Source organism: Brassica napus, chromosome A7, assembly GCF_020379485.1.
Source record: "Brassica napus cultivar Da-Ae chromosome A7, Da-Ae, whole genome shotgun sequence".
Lineage (NCBI taxonomy): Eukaryota > Viridiplantae > Streptophyta > Magnoliopsida > Brassicales > Brassicaceae > Brassica > Brassica napus.
Genome location: NC_063440.1, coordinates 27,152,889 through 27,173,180, shown reverse-complemented (window position 1 = coordinate 27,173,180; position 20,292 = coordinate 27,152,889). Strand labels below are relative to the sequence as shown.

Below are 20,292 nucleotides of genomic sequence, written 5' to 3'. Positions count from 1 at the left end.
CTTGCTTTCTTAAGAAATTCACTAAAGCCCTATATATTTTAAATTAACTAATTCGACCTTTTTTGAAAGAATTTTTATATAAGAAAAACTTGATTTCACTAGTTCCACATTTTACATTCTTTCTTCCCACACTCAAAATTTCAAAACATTACAGAGATAGTAAGAAAAAAACTCTATTGGCATCATATATAGGACCCAAAATTTAAGAATATTACATTCGAGCCCAAACATTTACTTTAATTTGATTTGGGCGATACAGGCTTGGAATCGGATGGCTAAAAGAGCCAATCACGGCCCATTGGGCTTAAAAGAGCCCAAACCCGACCCATTCAGCTTCGCTGGCGAGTCTTGGCGAGAACCGGAGCGAAGAGAACGACGACTTCGGCGAGTCCCATCTCGGAGAAACCGATCTCCGGCTAGAAGCGGTCCACGGCGACATCGTCTCCATATCGGAGCAGTAGTCCCTGTCCAGCCTCGACCCGGTTTTTCTCCGACCACCGGTCTTGCTCTTCCTCAGCCTAAACTTCGGCGTCGGGAAACACCCGAGCCCGGCGAAAGCAAAGTCGGGTCTGGGTTCGGACTCGGATCCGGGTCTGACCCGGTCATGGCGGTTGAGCTGCCACCGCTCGGAGAAAGCGCGCGGGGTCGAACGGAAAGAAGGCGCCGGAGAGTAGAGTCCGGACTGCGACGGCGGCGGCGGTTTGAGCTTCGACGGAGTTGGAAAGGAAGGAGCGAGAGGAGATAGAGAGCGGCTTTTGGAGCTGGAGATGAACGAAGACGACGGCGGAGATAGCGCCGGCGGGAGAAGCGGCTGTGAGTGAGACAAAGGTTTTAAACGGAGAGGAGAGAGTTTCTTGGGTGGCTGAAGAAGAGGAGCGTTTCCGTTTCCGGTTCCTGTTCCGGTTCCGGGTTGAGTAACTCGGGTTTTTGGTACACCGGGTCGGACCTCCCAGCTGAAAGGTACAGTTCCTGGTCTCTTGAAAGAATCATCAACGGCAGCAACAATAGCCATGTTGGTTTTGGTTATTGCTCACAAGAAGAGAGATGAAAACAAAACCAAAGAGATAGATAAAGAGAGAGATGACTTGTGACTTTGGATTAAGAATTGAGTTTAATGTCTTTATATTAGGACAAAACATGAGATAGGATAGGAGAGAGAATGAGAGATGAGAGGCGAGATTAGAGGAGGTGGGTGGCGGGAGAGATTAGAGAAGTTTATCTGTGTATTTGACTTGGTTTCTATTTGTCCCCACCATTAAACTTAACCTTTTCAATTATACAATAGTCACCATATAATATATTTTTTTTTCTTTCCCAAATTGAAATTCATTCATAACTGAAATACGGTAGTTCATACATAAGCTGGCGGATAAAAGACATCCCCAGAAACAAAAGCCCACAGAACAGGCAGGTAGAACCCACACCGGGGCAACTTTCGATCACAACTTAAACAAGGCAAAGAAACTAGAAACCACACTAAGAAATAGCAAACTACAAACAACTACAGAGGAACATAAGACCAACCAATGCAGAACACCTTCGAAGTAGCAGAAACCAATGATCTGGATATATCAATGCTGCCCACGGCACGCCATAAGATATCATCCACTTGTAGAACCCAAGACTCCACGTCTTCTCACACTGGATCTATCGCTGCCGCCTATGGCCTGCCAAACGATACCATCCCCACTCGTAACCAAGAACCAAGACTTCGCAACCCGACGAGAGAGATCGCTTCACGACCCATACAACTCTCGGATACGGCATGAACGCATTCTCTGGCGTCCACTCTACACCTAGAAGCCCACAGCAAACCTCCACACAACCAAGCTTCGACGATCGAATCCCATTACCCAGATAAGCAATACAACCCAAACCGACGAAAGATCACGGCACCCACCACAACCCAAAGAAAATTCTGCAACTGACAAAGTCAACCCCAAACCAAGAGACTAGGCCAGATTAAGATAGCCAAACCATTAAATTCTAAAAACACGGACAAGAGAATACAATCTAACCAGAAATGGGTTACCATCCTTCGGTTATCTAGCCATGATTATTCAAAAATGCCTAGTATTAGTCTCCTTAAAATCAGATTGGAACATCGGACCAACACTACTTCACCTTTGGGCGCAAGACCTGACTATAATCATCACCATCAGACTGAATGCTTCACTCATTAGCCATAAAAACAGAAAGACGGACTTCGACGGTAACACGTAAACCAGAACAAACATCGTCGGCTAACAATGGTGCGGTACAGTACCACCGGGGACAGATGGAAGTCACCATATAATATAACATTCAACTTTTTTTTTTGTTATAACTATACAATATTCAAAATTTCAAACTTGAATTGAGATTATAATACCCACACAAAAACCTGGAGGAAAAATGCTTCTTTCAATCTCGGCCATGAGACATGAGAAATGCTTGTTTTATTCTGTTTTTGGTATATAGCACACAGTATTTTAACTTTTAGCAATCAGTTTTATTCAGTTTTGGTATATAGCGCACAGTATTTAACTTTTAGCTGATAACACATCATAAGCTTGTGATGATACATGTTATGTATAATAACAGGTCGACAGAATAAAGAGGCTACAAAAATTTCAAATATAAGTGCTCTAATATAGTTACAGCACGCGGTCTTTCATGATTTAGACGTGAAAGGGAAAAATGAAACCAGACCAAAAAAATAAAACTGTTGGTAATTCAAACTTTGAAATGATCATCAATGTCACAGTGACCATTTTCCCTACATGAGACGCAAAAGTTATAACCACTTAAACCTTTTTCTGTCTCGTCTGCGAAAGATTCCAATTAAGTCATTAGAAACTGTACAAAGGCATGATGATGACGTTTGTCACATAAAGGTCAAACCAAACTTCCAACGACCACCGTAGAGTCAAGAAGTGGAATTTTCATATTGGCATTGCGGAAAGAGCACCAAAATTTTGTATTGCTTGCCACGTTCAGTAGGCACTCATCAGCGCCGGCTACAAGGCTCTTTTGAGTCTTAACTCATAAATAATGTAAGATTATTATAAGATCTCTTAAACCATATGGAACGAACATAAACTGATAAAAATATTCTTCTGATCATGAGAGATGACTTTGTACTTAATCAGACACAACACATCACCCTAAGTCTCCCACAGATCAACAAACAAATCAATCACATATTCACCCACAATAAACTAAAGAAAAAAAGAATTAAGAAACCAGCACTTTTGTTTTTCAAATTCTACATCTAGATTTCTTCTAATCCTACATTTCAAAATCTGAAGTTACATTAATCCAAACAATTATTAAACTACCTTACATGGACGGTATACTAAGGTAAAACCCTCTTTCTCGTGAAGAAGGTTTACTAATGGACGGTCTACTTAGTTTTTTTTCCCGCTCTTGTTCAAAAACCCTCTTTCTCGTTTAGAAGGTTTACTAATGCTTCAGTATAATAAAAGTTTCGCGCTCAAACAATAGTGGGTCCCACCAGTTTATCAATCGCGTTAAGTCGTAACGGTTTTTGACTTCATCCAACGGCCAGGATTAATCTATTATTTGTTTTTAATAAATAGAAATAGTAACTTCTTCTTCTTCGTTGTTCATCGTCTTCTCGCTCAAGATCTCTCTCTCTCCCTCGCAGAACAAAAACCCTAACAATCATCTAACCGGAGAACGACGCCGCCACCGAATCGAAGATCTTCCACTTCCTCCTCAACAAAAATGTCTTCCTCGTCTTCATCGAGGAATCAACCCAAGGAGAATCCACTTTCTCGTCCGAGCGTAGCCAAGACTCGACCTCCACTCGGCGACGTCGTGAACCGCCGTAATCCACTCGGAGACATCACGAATCAGAAGACCGGATCTAGAATCTCCGCTCCGTCGTCTACTCTCGTAAGTTAAACCTCTTCTTCTTCCTCGCCGAGAAAATTAGGGATTTAGGGTTTATAATCTGTAAAATTCGTTAATCTATTGAAGGTGCATTGTTCAAATAAGATCGCGAAATCAAAGAAGGCACCAAAACCTCCCAAGGCAATCGCGAAATCAAACCTACTCGTTCCTTACGAAGACATCGAATTGAATCAAGGATCAGATTTGGGAAATGATGATGATGATGAGGTTGATGATATTGATAGTAACCTCGTGGATCCACAGCTTTGTGGTGTCTTTGCTTGCGATATCTACGAGCATTTGCGTTCATCCGAGGTTGGAATCGCTGAATTTAACACTAAACTTGCTCTGTTTCTGAGCTTGATTGTTGTGTGCAATGCAGGTGAAGAAAAGGCCTGCTTTTGATTACATGGAGAGAGTTCAGTCTAACATCAGTGCTAGCATGCGTACTATACTTATTGACTGGCTCGTGGAAGTAAGCTTTTGATGAATCCTAGTTCACGAGTTTCGTTATTATAAAAAACGTTTCTTTCATGAAACTGCAGGTTGCTGAAGAGTATAGGCTTTTGCCAGAGACGTTGTATCTGGCGGTGAACTGTTTAGACCGGTATCTTTCAGGGAATGTGATTACCAAGCAAAACTTGCAGTTGCTTGGTGTTTCGTGCATGATGATTGCAGCGTAAGGAAGCTACAAACTTAACTCTTGAGGTTTTATACTAAAAGAGTGCAATTTTGAACTTGTGGACTTACTGAATTTTTTCAGAAAATATGAAGAAGTGTGTGTGCCTCAAGTGGAGAGTTTCTGTTACATTACTGATAACACATACTCAAGAAACGAGGTTTGTGCTTTGGTCTGCTCTTCCGTGGAAAAACTCTTCTTCGAGTGGGTTTCACATAGTTAACTTTAAATGTTTTGTAACAGCTTCTGGAGATGGAGTCGTCTGTTCTGAATTACCTGAAGTTCGAATTAACAACACCAACAGCAAAATGTTTCTTGAGGTAGCTTCTTATCATATTGATGTTATTTCTACTTTTGTGTGTGTGTTTGTTCCCTGCTAATCTGAACTTGTAAAAATTGTGGTTATATAGGCGCTTTGTTCGTGCTGCTCAAGGCAAAAAGGAGGTATAGTGTTATATAAAAATTGAATGGGTGATGGGTTATATACGTTTCTAACTGGTTATTGCTTTCTATTAGGTCTCATCACTGCTGTTTGAGTCAATAGCGAGCTATTTCAGCGAATTATCTCTCTTGGATTACGCTATGCTTCGCTACGCCCCATCACTTGTCGCAGCCTCTGCCGTTTTCTTGGCACAATGCATATTACACCCTTCAAGAAAACCATGGGTATGACATAGAATCTGTATTTACAGTCTTTATTTAGCTTGTTTAACTCAGTGTTCTAACAAACCTGTTAAAATTTGCGTGTTTTGACAGAGCTCTACGTTAGAGCATTACACATCGTACAGGGCTAAACATTTGGAAGCATGCGTTAAGAATCTTCTTCAGCTATGTCATGAGAGTCCCTCAGCCGATGTAGTTGCAGTCAGAAAGAAGTACAGTCAAGACAAAGTAACAACTCATCCCACTTCTTTTGTTATTTATTATTATTAGCTTCATATAATAAGATAGTTGAAATGTTTTTTTTTTTTTTGGCAGTACAAGTATGCAGCAAAGAAGTTTTGCCCCACCTCACTGCCACAAGAGCTCTTCCTCTGATTGGGTTTCTTGGTGCTTCCTTTTGTTTTTTCCTCGTCTTGTTGATAGAAACTCATTAGGTCAGACCAATGTATTCAGTTCGATTGATGTGTAGGACGATCGTAATGAACATAAAACAATAACAATAATTAAAAAAAAAAGAAAAAAAAATCCACCCTCGCTGCATCAAAATTAATTGATAATCAAATATATGGAAAAAAAAAACATTTGCTTATTTTATTCAACTGTGAAAACGCTATTACAAATCATAGCTACTACAGTGATAAGATTCCAAAACTTCTGGTCTTATGGGGAGGCTTTTGACACCCTGGACGTTTTGAAGTTGTTTAATCAAATGGTTTCACTCGAATTATATACAAGGTCAAATTATACGTTAATTATGAATATTATTTTCCATGGTCCAACCATGCATTCATCTATGATAAGTATGAAGTCGTTTTTATTATTTGGTGCCTACACACACGTCCTTCTGGATAGGAAATGATATGTGGTCTAAGCATACACCTCTCTCTAATGGAGAATGCAGAGACAGCAGCTCCAGAGAAGGACTCGGACAAAACATCTTGTATTTAGAAATGGATGGAGTACTATATAATTCCATATCACATTTCTATTCGATCTTCTTAAATTATTTCCTATGTTTTTCTAAACTAGTTCAACCTGAAAATGTTGTTATAAAGGACTTTTATAATTATAAAATGTTTTTTTTGGTGCAACATATAATTATAAAATGTTACTAAACATTTTTTTACATAATTTGTAATGAACATACAACAATTTATAAGAAAACAAAAAATCCACCCACACTGCAGTAGAATGAAACGATAGAAACTGATAACCAAAGATATGAAACAAAACCGTTATTCCGTTATATTTTTTTTATTACTCAACTGTGAAATGCTATTACAAAACTTAGCTGCCGATGGATGATAAAAAAGTACGATGGATAAATAATCAATTCGTTAATAAGGAGGAGGAGCATTGGTGCCATATGATGGACCAGAAGGAGGACCACTCGGACGCTTTGGTAAAGTTCCGAAACGTATTGGAGGTGGTTTATCACTTTGCGGTGTTGACTTCACATTTTGGGCTAAGCTTGATTCATAGAACTCGGAAGACAAAGATTTGGTTGGCATTGCACATGTCGGAGAAACTAGTAATCCACAAGACATTAGTAGCCAAAGTGTCACTATGGTTGCCAACATCTCGACCTTGATCATCTTTTGCTTATCTTTAGATATGAGAAAATAAGTTAAGTGTTAATCAAGTGGTTTCAGTCGAATGATATATATAGGGGTAAATGTTTTTTTTTATAGGGGTAAATGTTATGCTAAACATGAATACTATTGTTCATGCATGGTCCAGCCATGCAATACTCTCACACGTCCTTTTGAATAGGAAACGATATATTCGGTCTAGGCATACACCCCCCTCTAATGGAAAATTCAATTATGTTTGTCATTTGACCAGAAAATTTTAGCGAAAGTAATCCAATGAAAAGGAAGGTATAATATTATATAACAAATGACGAGATTTAGAGGAATGTCAAATATAGAAGTATCAAAATCACCAGTTGTTTGTAATATCAAATATTTGATCTTTTATTTTAAAATTTCATAATAGCTCCTGTGATAGAATTGACCCGTTGCAAGTGATGATACATATGAATATATCTGAATATACAATTGACAGCTTCAATACATCTATTTTTTGTTTATATTCTTCTCCTTGATTGATTTCGATGAACGTATTGTTTGTGTGGAGGAATGTATATAGAAATGATGAGAGATAATGCATGCATTATAAGAGAAAGTATCGAAGTTGAGAGCCATATATAGTGTGTAACGTGCCTGCATGGATTGTTGATTTCCTTTGCCCCTTCCTGCATTACAAATTTACAACGTTCGTGTTGGAGAAGTTGACATATAGTACACAAAACACAAATAACAACATAAAACATAGAATAAACCTCGTAAAATTGCCTAAGAATCCAGCTAGCTTCTTTCAGTTTCAGAAGAAAAAAAATCGCCTGAGAATGTTAGGAATTGCAATCAAAGACATAAAATATAAGCATGGATCATCATACAATATGATGTCATAACTGATTATGTCTACGAGATGATGTTGATGAGACAATCTTGTTGGTTTCATTCTAACAACTGTTTTACCAAGAGAATGTTATTGTATAATTCCATCACATTTATATTTGATAGTATTTAATTTCAGAGTTCTCAATCCCTCTGCAAAAGAAACAGTTGCTTTGGTCAAGTGAGTATGAAGCAAAAATATCTTAAAGGGTAGTATATTTCTAACCCTTGTTTGATGAAGTAAGCATTGAATTAAATTGTTTTATGTTCAATTATTAAAGGGATCAAAAATTCAACTATGCTACCTAACATTCAAACATTCCAACTGTAACGGCATTGCAATAACTTGCTCACACTTTAATTTTAAACCTGTTTTTATTTTATTAGAAACTAATACACTTTTCAATTGTACACCGCTATAAATTTAAGCAAATTTTTTAAATAAAGTTTATCATACCACTTATTCTATACTATTTCCACTGTTTCTATTCAACTATGTATCATGAAGAAGAAGAAGAATCAGTTTGATCAAAAAAAAAGAAGAAGAATCATTACAAGGTTGGCTTGCCCTGCCGAACTAAGTAAAAGGGCCAAGAAAATAGAAATACAACTCCATAATATTCATTTAACATGCGAGTTGTCAGGAAATTGTTTTGATAGCTTTGGAATAAATATAATTGATCATTACAATTGGTACGATACGTCTATTGTGAAAACCAGTAAACAATGTGGAATAACTGTTGAGGATTTTATCATATAAACTTTCTCCTTAGATATTTGTAATCACGGAGTGGGTTGGTGTACTAATGACGGAAAGCTACAAGTTACAACGATAAGATTCTTATAGTGGTAGTTACGATTCTTAATTTTCTTATTGCAATAAGCACTTGTGTAACTTATCAGAAAAGCGTTGTTTATATGATAGTGTCGTCTTAAGTTAATTAGTAGCCAATTCTTTCTTGAAAGATGTTATAATAATTAGAACGCTTTGCATCATCTTGATCTGGCAAGACAATGCATATTTTCGTGAGCTAAAGAAATGAAACCAACAAGTACGTATACATTACTACATATATACATACATGAAAACATATTTATTATTATTATGAAATAGATTTGATTTCATCATGTATCAATTAATATTACCAGTTGAAATTCATGAAAACATAATGTTATATCTAACTCGGTAACTTAATTTTAAAGTGGAATTGGAGTTTAGAACTTTTTCCAAACTATTTTAGCAGTAACAAACATCATACTTTTAAAATATCATACATAATAAATATTAAATAAAATACAATACTTAAACCGAAACCTAACCGGGAATAGTAAGCAAGGAATCCGATGCTCTTCTATCTCTTCGAATCAGATAAATCGTGATTCGTGACGGCTGAAAATGAAAAAGAGAAATTAAGTGTTGTGATGATAAACTCATGGGTTGAGATGAAACTATTTTAAAATATATAATCACTTATATAATGAGGATGATATTTTAAGATAACAAGTTGGAGAAAGTGGGTTGATGATGAAAGGCGTTTCTGGCTCATTCTTTTATTGAGGATGGATGTACATGTCTGCTTAAATCAAAGTGGATCATCTGAACCAAAGAACCTTATTCTTGTTCCCGATCTCCTCGATCAACATTGTTGTTATTTTTAATTTATCTTTGCGAGATACTCATGGAAAGTAAAGATCTAGTGATGATCGACCATTAAGATTGATTAGTACAGTTTGTATGTGTGCTTGCGGTTTAAACGCAAACTCTGAGTTTAAAAGATTATATTCTATTTGTATGAATATAATTCATTTTGGACTATTTTTCCATTGATTGTTAGTATAACTAATGACTTTTTGTCTGACGACAATCTTGAAATAGATTCCTTATGAAAGATTTGCTTTCCCACGAATCAACCTTATGGTAGTAGTGAAAAGAAAAAAAGGTTTGTATAGTAACTTTATAGTCAAGAATTTTAAAATAACATATATATTCATTTCACATAGCTGCTGAAACCATGAGACCGTTTCTTCTCCAACAAAATCCAATATATTTTTAATGAGTTTAGTTGAATAATCAAAATATTTCATTTTCCTCAATACAAAAGATAGCTTACACGCCTACCTGCAGAAACTTCTATGATGGACTGGTGTGATATTCTTTCGAATTATAGGTAAGAGATATATATGTATCAACGTATGTCTCAAGTTGATCATATTTATTCACTTTTTACTTTAGCATTTTAAATCTCCACAAAATTGTGTGTACGTACTCATCATATAAGGAAGTGTTTAAAAAAAAAGTGTTTCAAAAAAAAGTGTTTCAAAAAAAACTCATCATATAAGGTTGGCACTAGGTCATTTTCTTTTTACATTTGATGCGTTTTAACTTTACAGACGAGATATTTTCTAAATATGCTTAGCTATTTTATAATCTAAAACCATCTAAATAAAAATGTTTTTTTTTCCTTAACCCATTATAAAAAACATGTCACTTGAGCTGCTAATATGTTATTTTCTAAAATTTCGTTTGCAACTGCAAATGACAAATATATATGGTATTTAGCCAATAAAAATTTTCAAAGTCTCTTACGCAATCCTTTTGTGACGAATGAAATTACTAACATACAAATATTGTCATTTACTATTGATAAAAAAATAATTGCAAGTAAAAACAACTTGAAGCTTCAACACACGTACATATAAAGGTCATTTAAAGTTGAACAATGACACTAAGTCCAAATGAAAACGATGGCAGCATCTTGGACTTTCATTTTCAATCCCATATTTTCTTTCTTCTGCGTGCTTTTTTAATATCTTATTTCGTTTTAGAATCATTCATATAAATAATGGAGTCAAAAGAACACATGAGTAAAGGTCCTACCAGCTTTTCACCTATCTTTTTTCGTATTAACTTTTTACCAATTTCTGTGTATATAAATTTGCACTCAGCTTCCAGTTTCCCTTCATCCACCTATTCTTCTTATTCAAACTAGAACCCCAAGAACCAGACAGAGGTTTTCAAACAGATGTTATAAGACAAAGGCAACACTTAGCTTCTGTCTTTTTTTTATAAAAACACTTGGCATTTAAGTTCATATCTAGAACAAAACAAAACAAAAACAGAGCAAAAAACAAACTAATGGTTCAAAACCAGCAAGAAGCTTTCGCCGTCGACATGCCACAAAGCGGTGGCTCCAAGTGCTTCGACGATGACGGCCGTATCAAACGAACTGGTAACAATATTTTCCATGTTGCATGTTAGAAAAATATAAGAAAGAATGTTTTTAAATATTTATTTGGGGTTATAGGTAGTGTTTGGACGGCGAGCGCACACATCATAACGGCGGTGATAGGTTCAGGAGTCTTGTCACTAGCGTGGGCTACAGCACAGCTAGGTTGGCTCGCTGGACCGGTGGTGATGTTGCTCTTCTCCATCGTCACTTATTTCACTTCTACTCTCCTGGCAGCATGCTACCGCTCCGGCGACCCTATCTCCGGCAAGAGGAACTACACTTACATGGACGCCGTCCGATCAAACCTAGGTAAAATACAATATTTGAATGAGTCGGTGGAGGAGATTAGAGAATATAGAATATTTAACATGTTTTTCATTGTTTTGGACAGGTGGCGTGAAGGTCAAGCTATGTGGGATAGTTCAATATCTTAATCTCTTCGGTGTTGCAATAGGTTACACTATTGCTTCAGCTATAAGCATGATGTAAGTGTTCTCAACTAAAACCTACCAAAGTGTTTCTTGGTAATGGGTTTTGATTAAAACAAAATCACTTTTATTTTTCAGGGCAATTAAGAGATCAAACTGTTTCCACAAAAGTGGAGGGAAAGATCCATGTCACATGAACAGTAACCCTTACATGATAGCTTTTGGTCTAGTCCAGATTATATTCTCTCAGATTCCAGATTTTGATCAGCTTTGGTGGCTTTCTGTCCTCGCTGCTGTCATGTCCTTCACTTATTCCTCTGCTGGTCTTGCTCTCGGCATAGCTCAAGTCGTAGGTCTGTAACTATAACACATCTCTATGCTCGAGAAAACGGTCTACTACAACCTTAACAATTTGCATCGTGTCCTAAATGACTCGAAACAAGTGATATGTGCTAAATACGACCACAACCCGATTATAATTCAAATAACTAGTTGTGCTTAGATCTACATTGATTATAACAAAAATTAGTCAACTTTTAATGCAACTAATTGGACATGTGACATGGCAGTTATGTGTTGTTATTAACTAAAACAACTTCACTTGTTCGAATCATATACAACACGATAGAAATTGTTAGGGTCGTATTAATTAGACCATTTTCTCTCTCTCATTAGTTGTATAGTTACTAACGTGGAGAAGGAAACTTTCTTTTTGTTTTGGTTTAATCAGCAAATGGGAAGGTGAAGGGAAGTCTCACAGGGATTAGCATAGGAGCTGTGACAGAGACACAGAAGATATGGAGAAGCTTCCAAGCTCTTGGAGACATTGCATTTGCTTACTCTTACTCCATCATCCTCATAGAGATTCAGGTACTCTATCATCTTCACAAGTCTTTAACAATTAAATCCATCATGGTCTCACCCTCAAGCTTCTTGTTTTATCTTTATAAACAGGACACAGTGAAGTCACCACCATCAGAAGAGAAAACAATGAAGAAGGCAACTCTTGTGAGCGTTGGTGTAACGACTATGTTCTACATGTTGTGTGGTTGCATGGGGTATGCAGCCTTTGGAGACATGTCTCCAGGGAATCTCCTAACCGGTTTTGGGTTTTATAACCCTTATTGGCTTCTTGACATTGCAAACGCAGCCATTGTGGTTCACCTCGTTGGCGCATACCAAGTCTATTGCCAACCTTTATTTGCTTTCATAGAGAGACAAGCTTCTACTCGGTTCCCTGATAGTGACTTCATTGCTAAAGATATCAAGATCCCTGTCCCAGGGTTCAAGCCTCTCCGTTTGAACTTCTTCAGGTACTACAAACTCTTGTTTTCAATACTACTTAGAACATGTCCAACCTCACTCTATTTTTTTTATTTTAAACTAGATTTTATAGTAAAAATGCTTTAACCCTTATTATATTTTATTTTTTATAATAGAGTAAAAAAATGAGTTTACTCAATAAATAAAATACTCTATTTATTTTTTGTTTATGGCTATATTTTTACTCTAAAATAGAGTATAACTGAAGTAGAATCTAATTTAATTTTGTAAAAAAATAGAGTAAGCCTTTAGAGATGATCTTTAACATGTTAGATATCAGCTTTATGTAATAACCAAATGGCTTACTCAGGTTGATATGGAGGACAGTGTTTGTGATCATAACAACACTTATCTCAATGCTTCTTCCTTTCTTCAACGACGTTGTGGGTTTGCTAGGGGCACTTGGTTTTTGGCCATTGACGGTGTATTTTCCGGTGGAGATGTACATTGAGCAGAAGAAGATACCTAGATGGAGCACCCAATGGGTTTGTCTTCAAGTCTTCAGCTCAGCTTGTTTGGTTGTTAGCATTGCTGCCGCTGCAGGGTCGATAGCTGGAGTTGTTCTTGATCTCAAGTCCTACAAGCCATTTCAAAGCAACTACTAAAATATTCGTCAAAAGAATCAAGAACTGGAGAACTTGGAGTACTTATGAGCTTTTTGTGTTTGATAAGATAAAAGCAATAATGTAATCTTCTCTTTCAGCTATAGTATCCACCAAAGCCTAATGGCAAGAAACTGTAATCTTATATATTCCACATTAATATATACTAATAGCAGAGGTTTGACAAACAAATAAGTTTAGATAAGTACATATACATATACACAACAGTCAGTTCAAATTTTTTCAGGCAATCTGTCAACAGATTTAAGATAGCTCTTCTTTGTTGAACTTGTTCCAAGCTTCCTGTTCAATGTGATAGAAGAAATTTGATCAGATTCATACCTTAGATAGTTATCAGTTTGAGAGGATGGAGATTTATTAAGAAAATACCTGTAAGATGTTGAAGACCTTCTCGGCAATATACTTTTGTTGAGTCCCTTTCTGATGAACTTTATCAGGATGGACATAGAGGTTTGCCTTTTTATAGACTTTCTTGACTGCCGCAGAAGTGATCAAATCTGTTAGAGAGACAGCCTCCCATCCACATCCAGGCCAAAGTACCTGATCAACATAGCCAACCTCAATGAGATTACTAAGAAGACAACTTGGTATACGGTTTTGTTAAGAAGAGGAGAACTCACGAGATGCAATGATGATATCAGTGCACGTAGGTTCCCTTCTTTCCCAGCAGCCCAAAGCTTTATCTCAGCGTCTAGGGTCTCAGAAATCCTCTAAACAAAAACATACGAAGTCATTTCAGATCAACTAAAATACTTTGACCACCTAAATGAAACAATAGCAGATACAAAAAGAAGTAATGTAATGAAAACTCTTTCAGTAATCTCAAAAAGAACTTATGATAGAGAATACTTATTACAGTGAATATGTCAATAAAAAAACAGCAACCACTTACACTCCTTTCTTCTTGTTCAATCTGAATCTGATGATCACGGTTATTCATATAAGCTATAGCCTTTTCCTACATAAAAAAAATGTAGTAAAGTACAACTATAAACTGGGGAAATCTATATTTATATCATCCTCAACTAGAAACTGGTTCCAAAAACTGTAGCATGTGCAAGTAGAACCAAAGCAGTGACATAAGAAAAAAAGCAAGTGGTTTGGGAAAAAAGTTTCACTGATTCAACAAATATAGATCCATGCATACCTTTCGATCTTTTATTATTTGTTCATGCTCCCATCTAGCTAATCTTCTTCTGTCACTTTCCCCTGGGAGTTCCCCAGATTCTACAAGCAATGAGCCATATTTTGAACAAGAAACACGTCATAAAAGTAACCAAATAAGTAGAGAAAACAGATCCATACCTCCAAAAAGTGGTGACAAGTCATCAAGGAACTGTGCTGAAGCAACAGGTGAAATGAAAAGGGCTTCAAGGTCATCATCTAGACCAAACTGTTGTTTATTTACTTGAACAGCTTCAGTTTCTTGAAACTCACTATCAATATAAAAGACACTTATATCAACACCACAATAAAATCATTACATAACCACCTACTAAGCAACATGGTTCATAAACCGGTTCACAAACTTGTTACTAGGCTGACCACTCCCACCAAATCCAGGTATCAACTCGTAAAAACCAATTAAGTCATCATCACCTGCGTTGACCGGTAAAGAGATTGACTTAAGGAACAAGTAACAGACACAACTAAGACACACGACTTAGTCTTACCAGAGTCATTAGTACTAGATAACTTAATCAACTCATCAAACACCGAGAAGTCGTCAAACCCACCAGGATTCAAAGAGTCAAACTTTGAATCTTTCAAGGTCAACTCTGCGTTTGCGTCGTCGTCTCCTGAATCAAAAGGAGAGGTTTTTACACTGTTACGGTCGAAGGCGGATCGTTTCAAGGCAGCCATTGGAGCTGACTTTCCTCGGGGCTTTAACCCGTAAACCGCCGTGAGAGCAACGAACTCGTCCATCGCTCAGAACTAGTTTCGAGACAAAGTAGGTACTCTTATGAGTTAAAAAGACGCAAACTTTATCGAAGGTCTCTCTCTGCTTCTCCCTCTCTCTCTCGCCTTGGGCGTTTATATAATAACTAACTTTTCGTATTAGTTGGCGCCATGTATTCGCCTACTTGGGCTTAATGGGCCTTCTTTTAATTTTTAATGAGTTTTTATATGTGGCCCATTTTAACATGGGTTTAATCACTAATTATTTAACATGGGTCTCGCTATGAGTAATTAATTTAATATGGTATTGGGGCTACAGGCCCAAAATCTCATAATCACACGTTATAAAGTAAAAAAATGATTAAGCTATAAAATATAATCAAATCTGAAGTTGTTGAAACGTAAAAAAAATGTGTCAAAGAAATGATTTAAAAGATAGTTTGACGTTGGTAATGCAGTTAATTAGTTTGCAATTAATTGCACTTGAAGTTGGCTCCTCCAGGTCGATGGAAGGCCACGAATGGTACCATGACGTGTAATATGTTCATTTTCTTTTGACAAAGTACGTGTAATATATTCTATCTACATTAATTAATGTGCCCATACAGTTTCATTTGCATACTTCTTCTTTTTTTTCTTGAAAGATAACACCACATTTGAAGTTGATTCGAGCGTGGTACTTTTCAAACTTATAGAACTGATTGCACTTTGATACCGTGGTATCCAATAAGATTTAATCTCATAATGTGAACTATAGGAACTAATGGATCAAGATTTAAATGTGTCATAAGATATACTCCTATTAGATAGAGGAGTCGGTAAATGATGAGAAGATTCCTAAAAAATGTCGGTAACGGTTATTAGAGGAGAAAGATTAAAGACTTTGATATGGTCAATAAGTTACTCCAAAATACATGGAAACAAACCGACCACGTCTAACTGTTTACTTTGCGGAGTGAGCACATTTAGTTAATGTGTCTTCATTTTCTCCGGAAGTAATGAAAAAATATTAATATGAATTAACACGATAGAGTAATCAAATCAAGAATATAAGTTTTTAATCATAGATAATGTATAAAAGAAGTACACCCACTAGAATTGAGGATTTATAGCAATGTCGACATTAGTTCTTACAAGCTTTAATTATCTTTTTTATTTTGTTCTTCTTCGAATTTAGCTCATATAATATCGAGGAAGATTGTTCATACAATGAACTAAGCTGGTTATCTAGAATGGTCTTTTTATCTTAAAATTATTTTTCTCTTTCACAAATCTTAAGATGTATGTGTTTATAAAGAATGTTAGTTTATATCTTTTCAGTATAAATACAAAATTAAGAAATATTTTTGACAAAATATCTAAAACGTTTTTGACAAAATATGTAAAAGCATTAAACGGACATTTATAATCATAAAAAGATAAAACTAACTGTTTAGATAACATTTTCTAGAAATATACAACTATAATTTTCTTATGGTAATTTCGGTAGATAATTTCTTTCAACGGAATGTAACATGCATTTCGATCGAGTGACTGATATAAACAAACTGAGCTTTTATGATAATTAATTAAGCTTTGCCTTTAGTCCATAGATTCGTTTGCTGCAACATAACAGAGACATAGATCACTCAGCACCATGTGATTCACTCGATTGTCCTTCACGACTACTTAATCCAATAATGTTTCTCTAGCTCTTCTCTTATTATATATATAAATATCAGTTCTTAAAAAAAATTATAGTTTTCAGTATTATTACTCATTGATCTTTACTAAAACAGTGGCACGGGGGAATGTATTTGGAAAACAAACTATTTACCCTCTTATTTTATAAATAAACAAACGATTATTAAGTAACAATTTAATAATACAAATACCACTTCCTAGTGACTGGTGTAGCCCCATGTGATCATGGGCGGCTTGCTTTTCATCAATTAGAATACCTAAAGTATCATACAAAAATTGAAACGAAAGGTTATTTGGGAATTAGAGTATCCTTGCTTTGATATATGTATACATATATATAATACAGTTAATTTCTATCTGAAGATTTATAGTGGTGCAGTGACTGTCTGCATGTGAAATAGTGGGAGCAAAGCAGATAATTGTTTCTCATTAAATCATATCAACTAATTAATAATCATGAATAGAAATGTATTAGTACTGTCAATAATACTAGCAGGCATATAACAGCGATCCATATAAAAAATCGCTATCATAAGTCATAACTACTATCAAAATCAAATAATGAAATGGAAATGTATTAATAATGTCAGTAATACTAGCAAACATATATCAGAGATCCACATAACAAACCACTATCATAAGTGACTCATGCTAGCTATATATTTTCTCAGTCTTTTTTTTTCCTACCATTTCATTCATCTAAAAGGTTTTACAATGGCTTATACCTAAAACCAGGTTATTACATATCCTTGATTTTTATACCTGGCTTTCTTAGCTAAATGATCAACATACTGAACCAAATTTCTAGGTACGTGATGAAAACTAAATCTATTCAATCCTGCTAGAGCTAAGATATCTTGTATTATAGGTGTTGCGTCATGATATTTGCTTCCTTTCCGCTTCTAGCTATCACCATTTGATCCAAAATTGTGAGCAATTTTACACAGTCACCTAGAAACACAACTTGTTTATATCAAGTCGATTCATTAGTTGAACAGCTAGCAACGTTACAATTGATCCTGCTACCAAAGGTGACATGGTAGCACTTATTGAGTGCTTGAAGTTTGAGAATGCCTTCTTTGGTTGTTAAGGACCATCCTATTCGAACTTTTTCAGTGACTTCCAGGATGCATCTTCAATACAATATAGTTTTGTTTCTGGTGGAAGACTAAAGATTTTTGATCAAAATGTGATAAAAATTTTAACCTCAAATTTTTAACTCACGTTTCGTTGACGAAAAGTTAATGTAGTTTTGATTTGGTAGAATTTAGAGAAATTTCATTTTCAAAAAAGAATTTATTTTCCGTTTGAAAAATAAAAAAATGTTGCCGTTGGGTATAAAAAAAAGATTATCAATGTATATATATCTCATTGTAAAAAGTCAAAGATTTGTTTCTTTATGATATCCTCCATTTTTAGCCAAAATCTTTTTACATATATTCTACGTTGTAGTCAAATAAAAATATAAAAAAATCTCAAATTCCATTTCAGTCTTTTCATTTTTGTGTTCTAGCCAAAATCCGCTTATATATTATTCTAAAGAAACACGGACAAGAAGAAACAAATGAGTTTGTCAGAACCATCAAGACTAATCCACCTACTTCCATCATCCTTGGCCAGCAAACCAGATCCAAAGATAGTCACATCAGTATCAATGTAAGGCCTCATCATAGGAAGAAGCTTCAGCCTCTAGGGATACCAACCTTGTTTCAGAGTTGTAAAGAACCCAATTGTGAAGAATCCTGCGAGGAGCTCAACTTTTTTATTCACAATTGGATTTTTACAATTCTAAAACAAGGTTGGTACCCTTGGAGTTTCTTCCTATGATGAAGCTTTGCCTTGATACTGATGTAATTATCTTTGTATCTAGTTTGCTGACCAAGGATGATGAAAGTAGCTAAATTTTTCTTGATGGTTCCGACAAACTCATTTATTTCTTGTTGGTAATATTTGTAATAAGATGGGAGAGGATAGTCAATGCCAATCTCATATTCATTTACTGTTATGTTAAAAAAAGATTAGAAGTTGAGCTACTCTTTCTTCTTGGCCGTTGCATAGATTTTATACTCATAGCATTTTGTATATTTAAAGCGTATCTTTCGTTCTTGTCAACACCATCACCAAGTTGATCAGATGTCGAGGCCACTTCAGAAACTCCACCAAGCCTGAGAGGGCCATTAGAAGATTCTCCAATAAAAAAAAACACAAGAGTTTCTTTAGAATAATAAATAAAAAGATTTGGGCTAAAAACACAAGAATGAAAAGATTGAAGGGAAATGGAATTTGAGATTTTGTTTATATTTTTATTTGACTACAACGTAGAATATATGTAAAAATATTTTGGCTAAAAATGGAGGGTATTATAAAGAAACAAATCTTTGACTTTCCACAATGAGATATATACATTCATAATCCTTTTCTTATATCCAACGGCAACATTCTTTTTATTTTTCAAACGAAAAATAAAATTATTTTGAAAATGATATTTCTCTAAATTCGACCAAATCAAAACTATATTAACTTTTTGTCAAAACGTGATTTAACAATTAGACGTTAAAGTTTTTAGAGAAAATTGCCAAAAAGAACAAAAAAAACAGCATGGTTGTCTCTTTGGTATAACTTTTTTTGTCTATTATTTCTCCTTTTTACTCTTTTCATTTCTAAAACTTAATGAAATAAATCAATAATAATTATAAAAAATATAAAAAATTGATAAAACACACATATACACAAGCTGTCATTTTTTTGAAAAACTTGATAAACTTATATTTTAAATTATGTTCTACTAAAAGTAGTTTTTGTCTTCTACGGAATATGTGTTAGTAGAAATTGAATTACAGACTAAACAAGTTCATCTAATTTTTTTAGAACGAGCAATCTACTTTTAATTAAACTTCTAAATATGGGGAATACGAATTCTACTAATTGTAAAGTTAGTTACTTTTTCTACGAATGATGTTTCTATTTTTATGAGGTATTTTAATATTCTAAGAATGCGAAATCTAGACACTACTCAAATGGCTACATGAAGTGGAATCTTAGGAGATTTTTGTCTTGGTTCTACGAAGTGTAGAAAGTGTACTTTACGGATAAGAAAACTTGATTTTGGTGAAAATTATGGAAGTTTCAGTTAAGAAATTATTCTAAAAATATTTATAATATTCTAACTTCCTTAAAACGTGTATAAGTCGATTTATCTTGTCATAAATATCAAAAAATATTTGTAATATTATAGCTTCCCTAAAATGTGTATGCTTTTTTTTCTTTTTATTAGACTTTTTATTAAAAAATTATTTAAAAACGTTTTTTTCATTTTTATTAAAAAATTTAGTAAAAAAATTTAACCTTTTTAAAACGTCTGTAAAGAAATAAATATAAAAGTTTGTAAACCGTTTTTTTAAATTT

At 35.0% G+C, this 20,292-nt stretch overlaps 4 protein-coding genes across 5 annotated transcripts; 2 read left to right on the top strand and 2 right to left on the bottom strand.

The window, feature by feature from the left end:
• Positions 1 to 157: 157 nt before the first annotated feature.
• On the bottom strand, positions 158 to 1,206 carry BNAA07G33540D. Its single transcript, XM_013864756.3, has one exon. It carries the CDS (start codon positions 1,010 to 1,012, stop codon positions 305 to 307), a length of 708 nt encoding a protein of 235 aa, XP_013720210.2. The 5' UTR covers positions 1,013 to 1,206; the 3' UTR covers positions 158 to 304.
• A 2,281-nt stretch (positions 1,207 to 3,487) lies between these two features.
• LOC106424025 (cyclin-A1-2-like) lies at positions 3,488 to 5,807 on the top strand. Its single transcript, XM_048736341.1, has 10 exons — positions 3,488 to 3,900; positions 3,985 to 4,212; positions 4,280 to 4,372; positions 4,443 to 4,576; positions 4,661 to 4,736; positions 4,820 to 4,896; positions 4,987 to 5,020; positions 5,093 to 5,242; positions 5,333 to 5,467; positions 5,555 to 5,807. The coding sequence occupies exons 1-10, from the start codon at positions 3,730 to 3,732 to the stop codon at positions 5,612 to 5,614; spliced, it is 1,158 nt and encodes a 385-aa protein (XP_048592298.1). The 5' UTR covers positions 3,488 to 3,729; the 3' UTR covers positions 5,615 to 5,807.
• Positions 5,808 to 10,645: 4,838 nt separating this feature from the next.
• Positions 10,646 to 13,446, top strand: LOC106354609 (amino acid permease 3). The gene is made up of 7 exons (XM_013794588.3): positions 10,646 to 10,931; positions 11,007 to 11,240; positions 11,323 to 11,416; positions 11,498 to 11,712; positions 12,090 to 12,229; positions 12,314 to 12,672; positions 12,993 to 13,446. The coding sequence occupies exons 1-7, from the start codon at positions 10,838 to 10,840 to the stop codon at positions 13,285 to 13,287; spliced, it is 1,431 nt and encodes a 476-aa protein (XP_013650042.2). The 5' UTR covers positions 10,646 to 10,837; the 3' UTR covers positions 13,288 to 13,446.
• Positions 13,409 to 17,071, bottom strand: LOC106400499 (auxilin-related protein 1). Of its 2 annotated transcripts, XM_048736339.1 has the most exons (6): positions 14,835 to 17,071; positions 14,453 to 14,741; positions 14,198 to 14,263; positions 13,926 to 14,015; positions 13,675 to 13,845; positions 13,409 to 13,587 (listed from the first exon to the last, which is right to left on the bottom strand). In XM_048736339.1, exons 3-6 carry the CDS (start codon positions 14,243 to 14,245, stop codon positions 13,549 to 13,551), a joined length of 348 nt encoding a protein of 115 aa, XP_048592296.1. In that variant the 5' UTR covers positions 14,246 to 14,263; positions 14,453 to 14,741; positions 14,835 to 17,071; the 3' UTR covers positions 13,409 to 13,548. The 2 variants fall into 2 exon arrangements, with proteins under 2 accessions (XP_048592296.1, XP_048592297.1); XM_048736340.1 differs by lacking the exon at positions 14,835 to 17,071 and having other exon boundaries at positions 14,453 to 14,792.
• Positions 17,072 to 20,292: the final 3,221 nt, after the last annotated feature.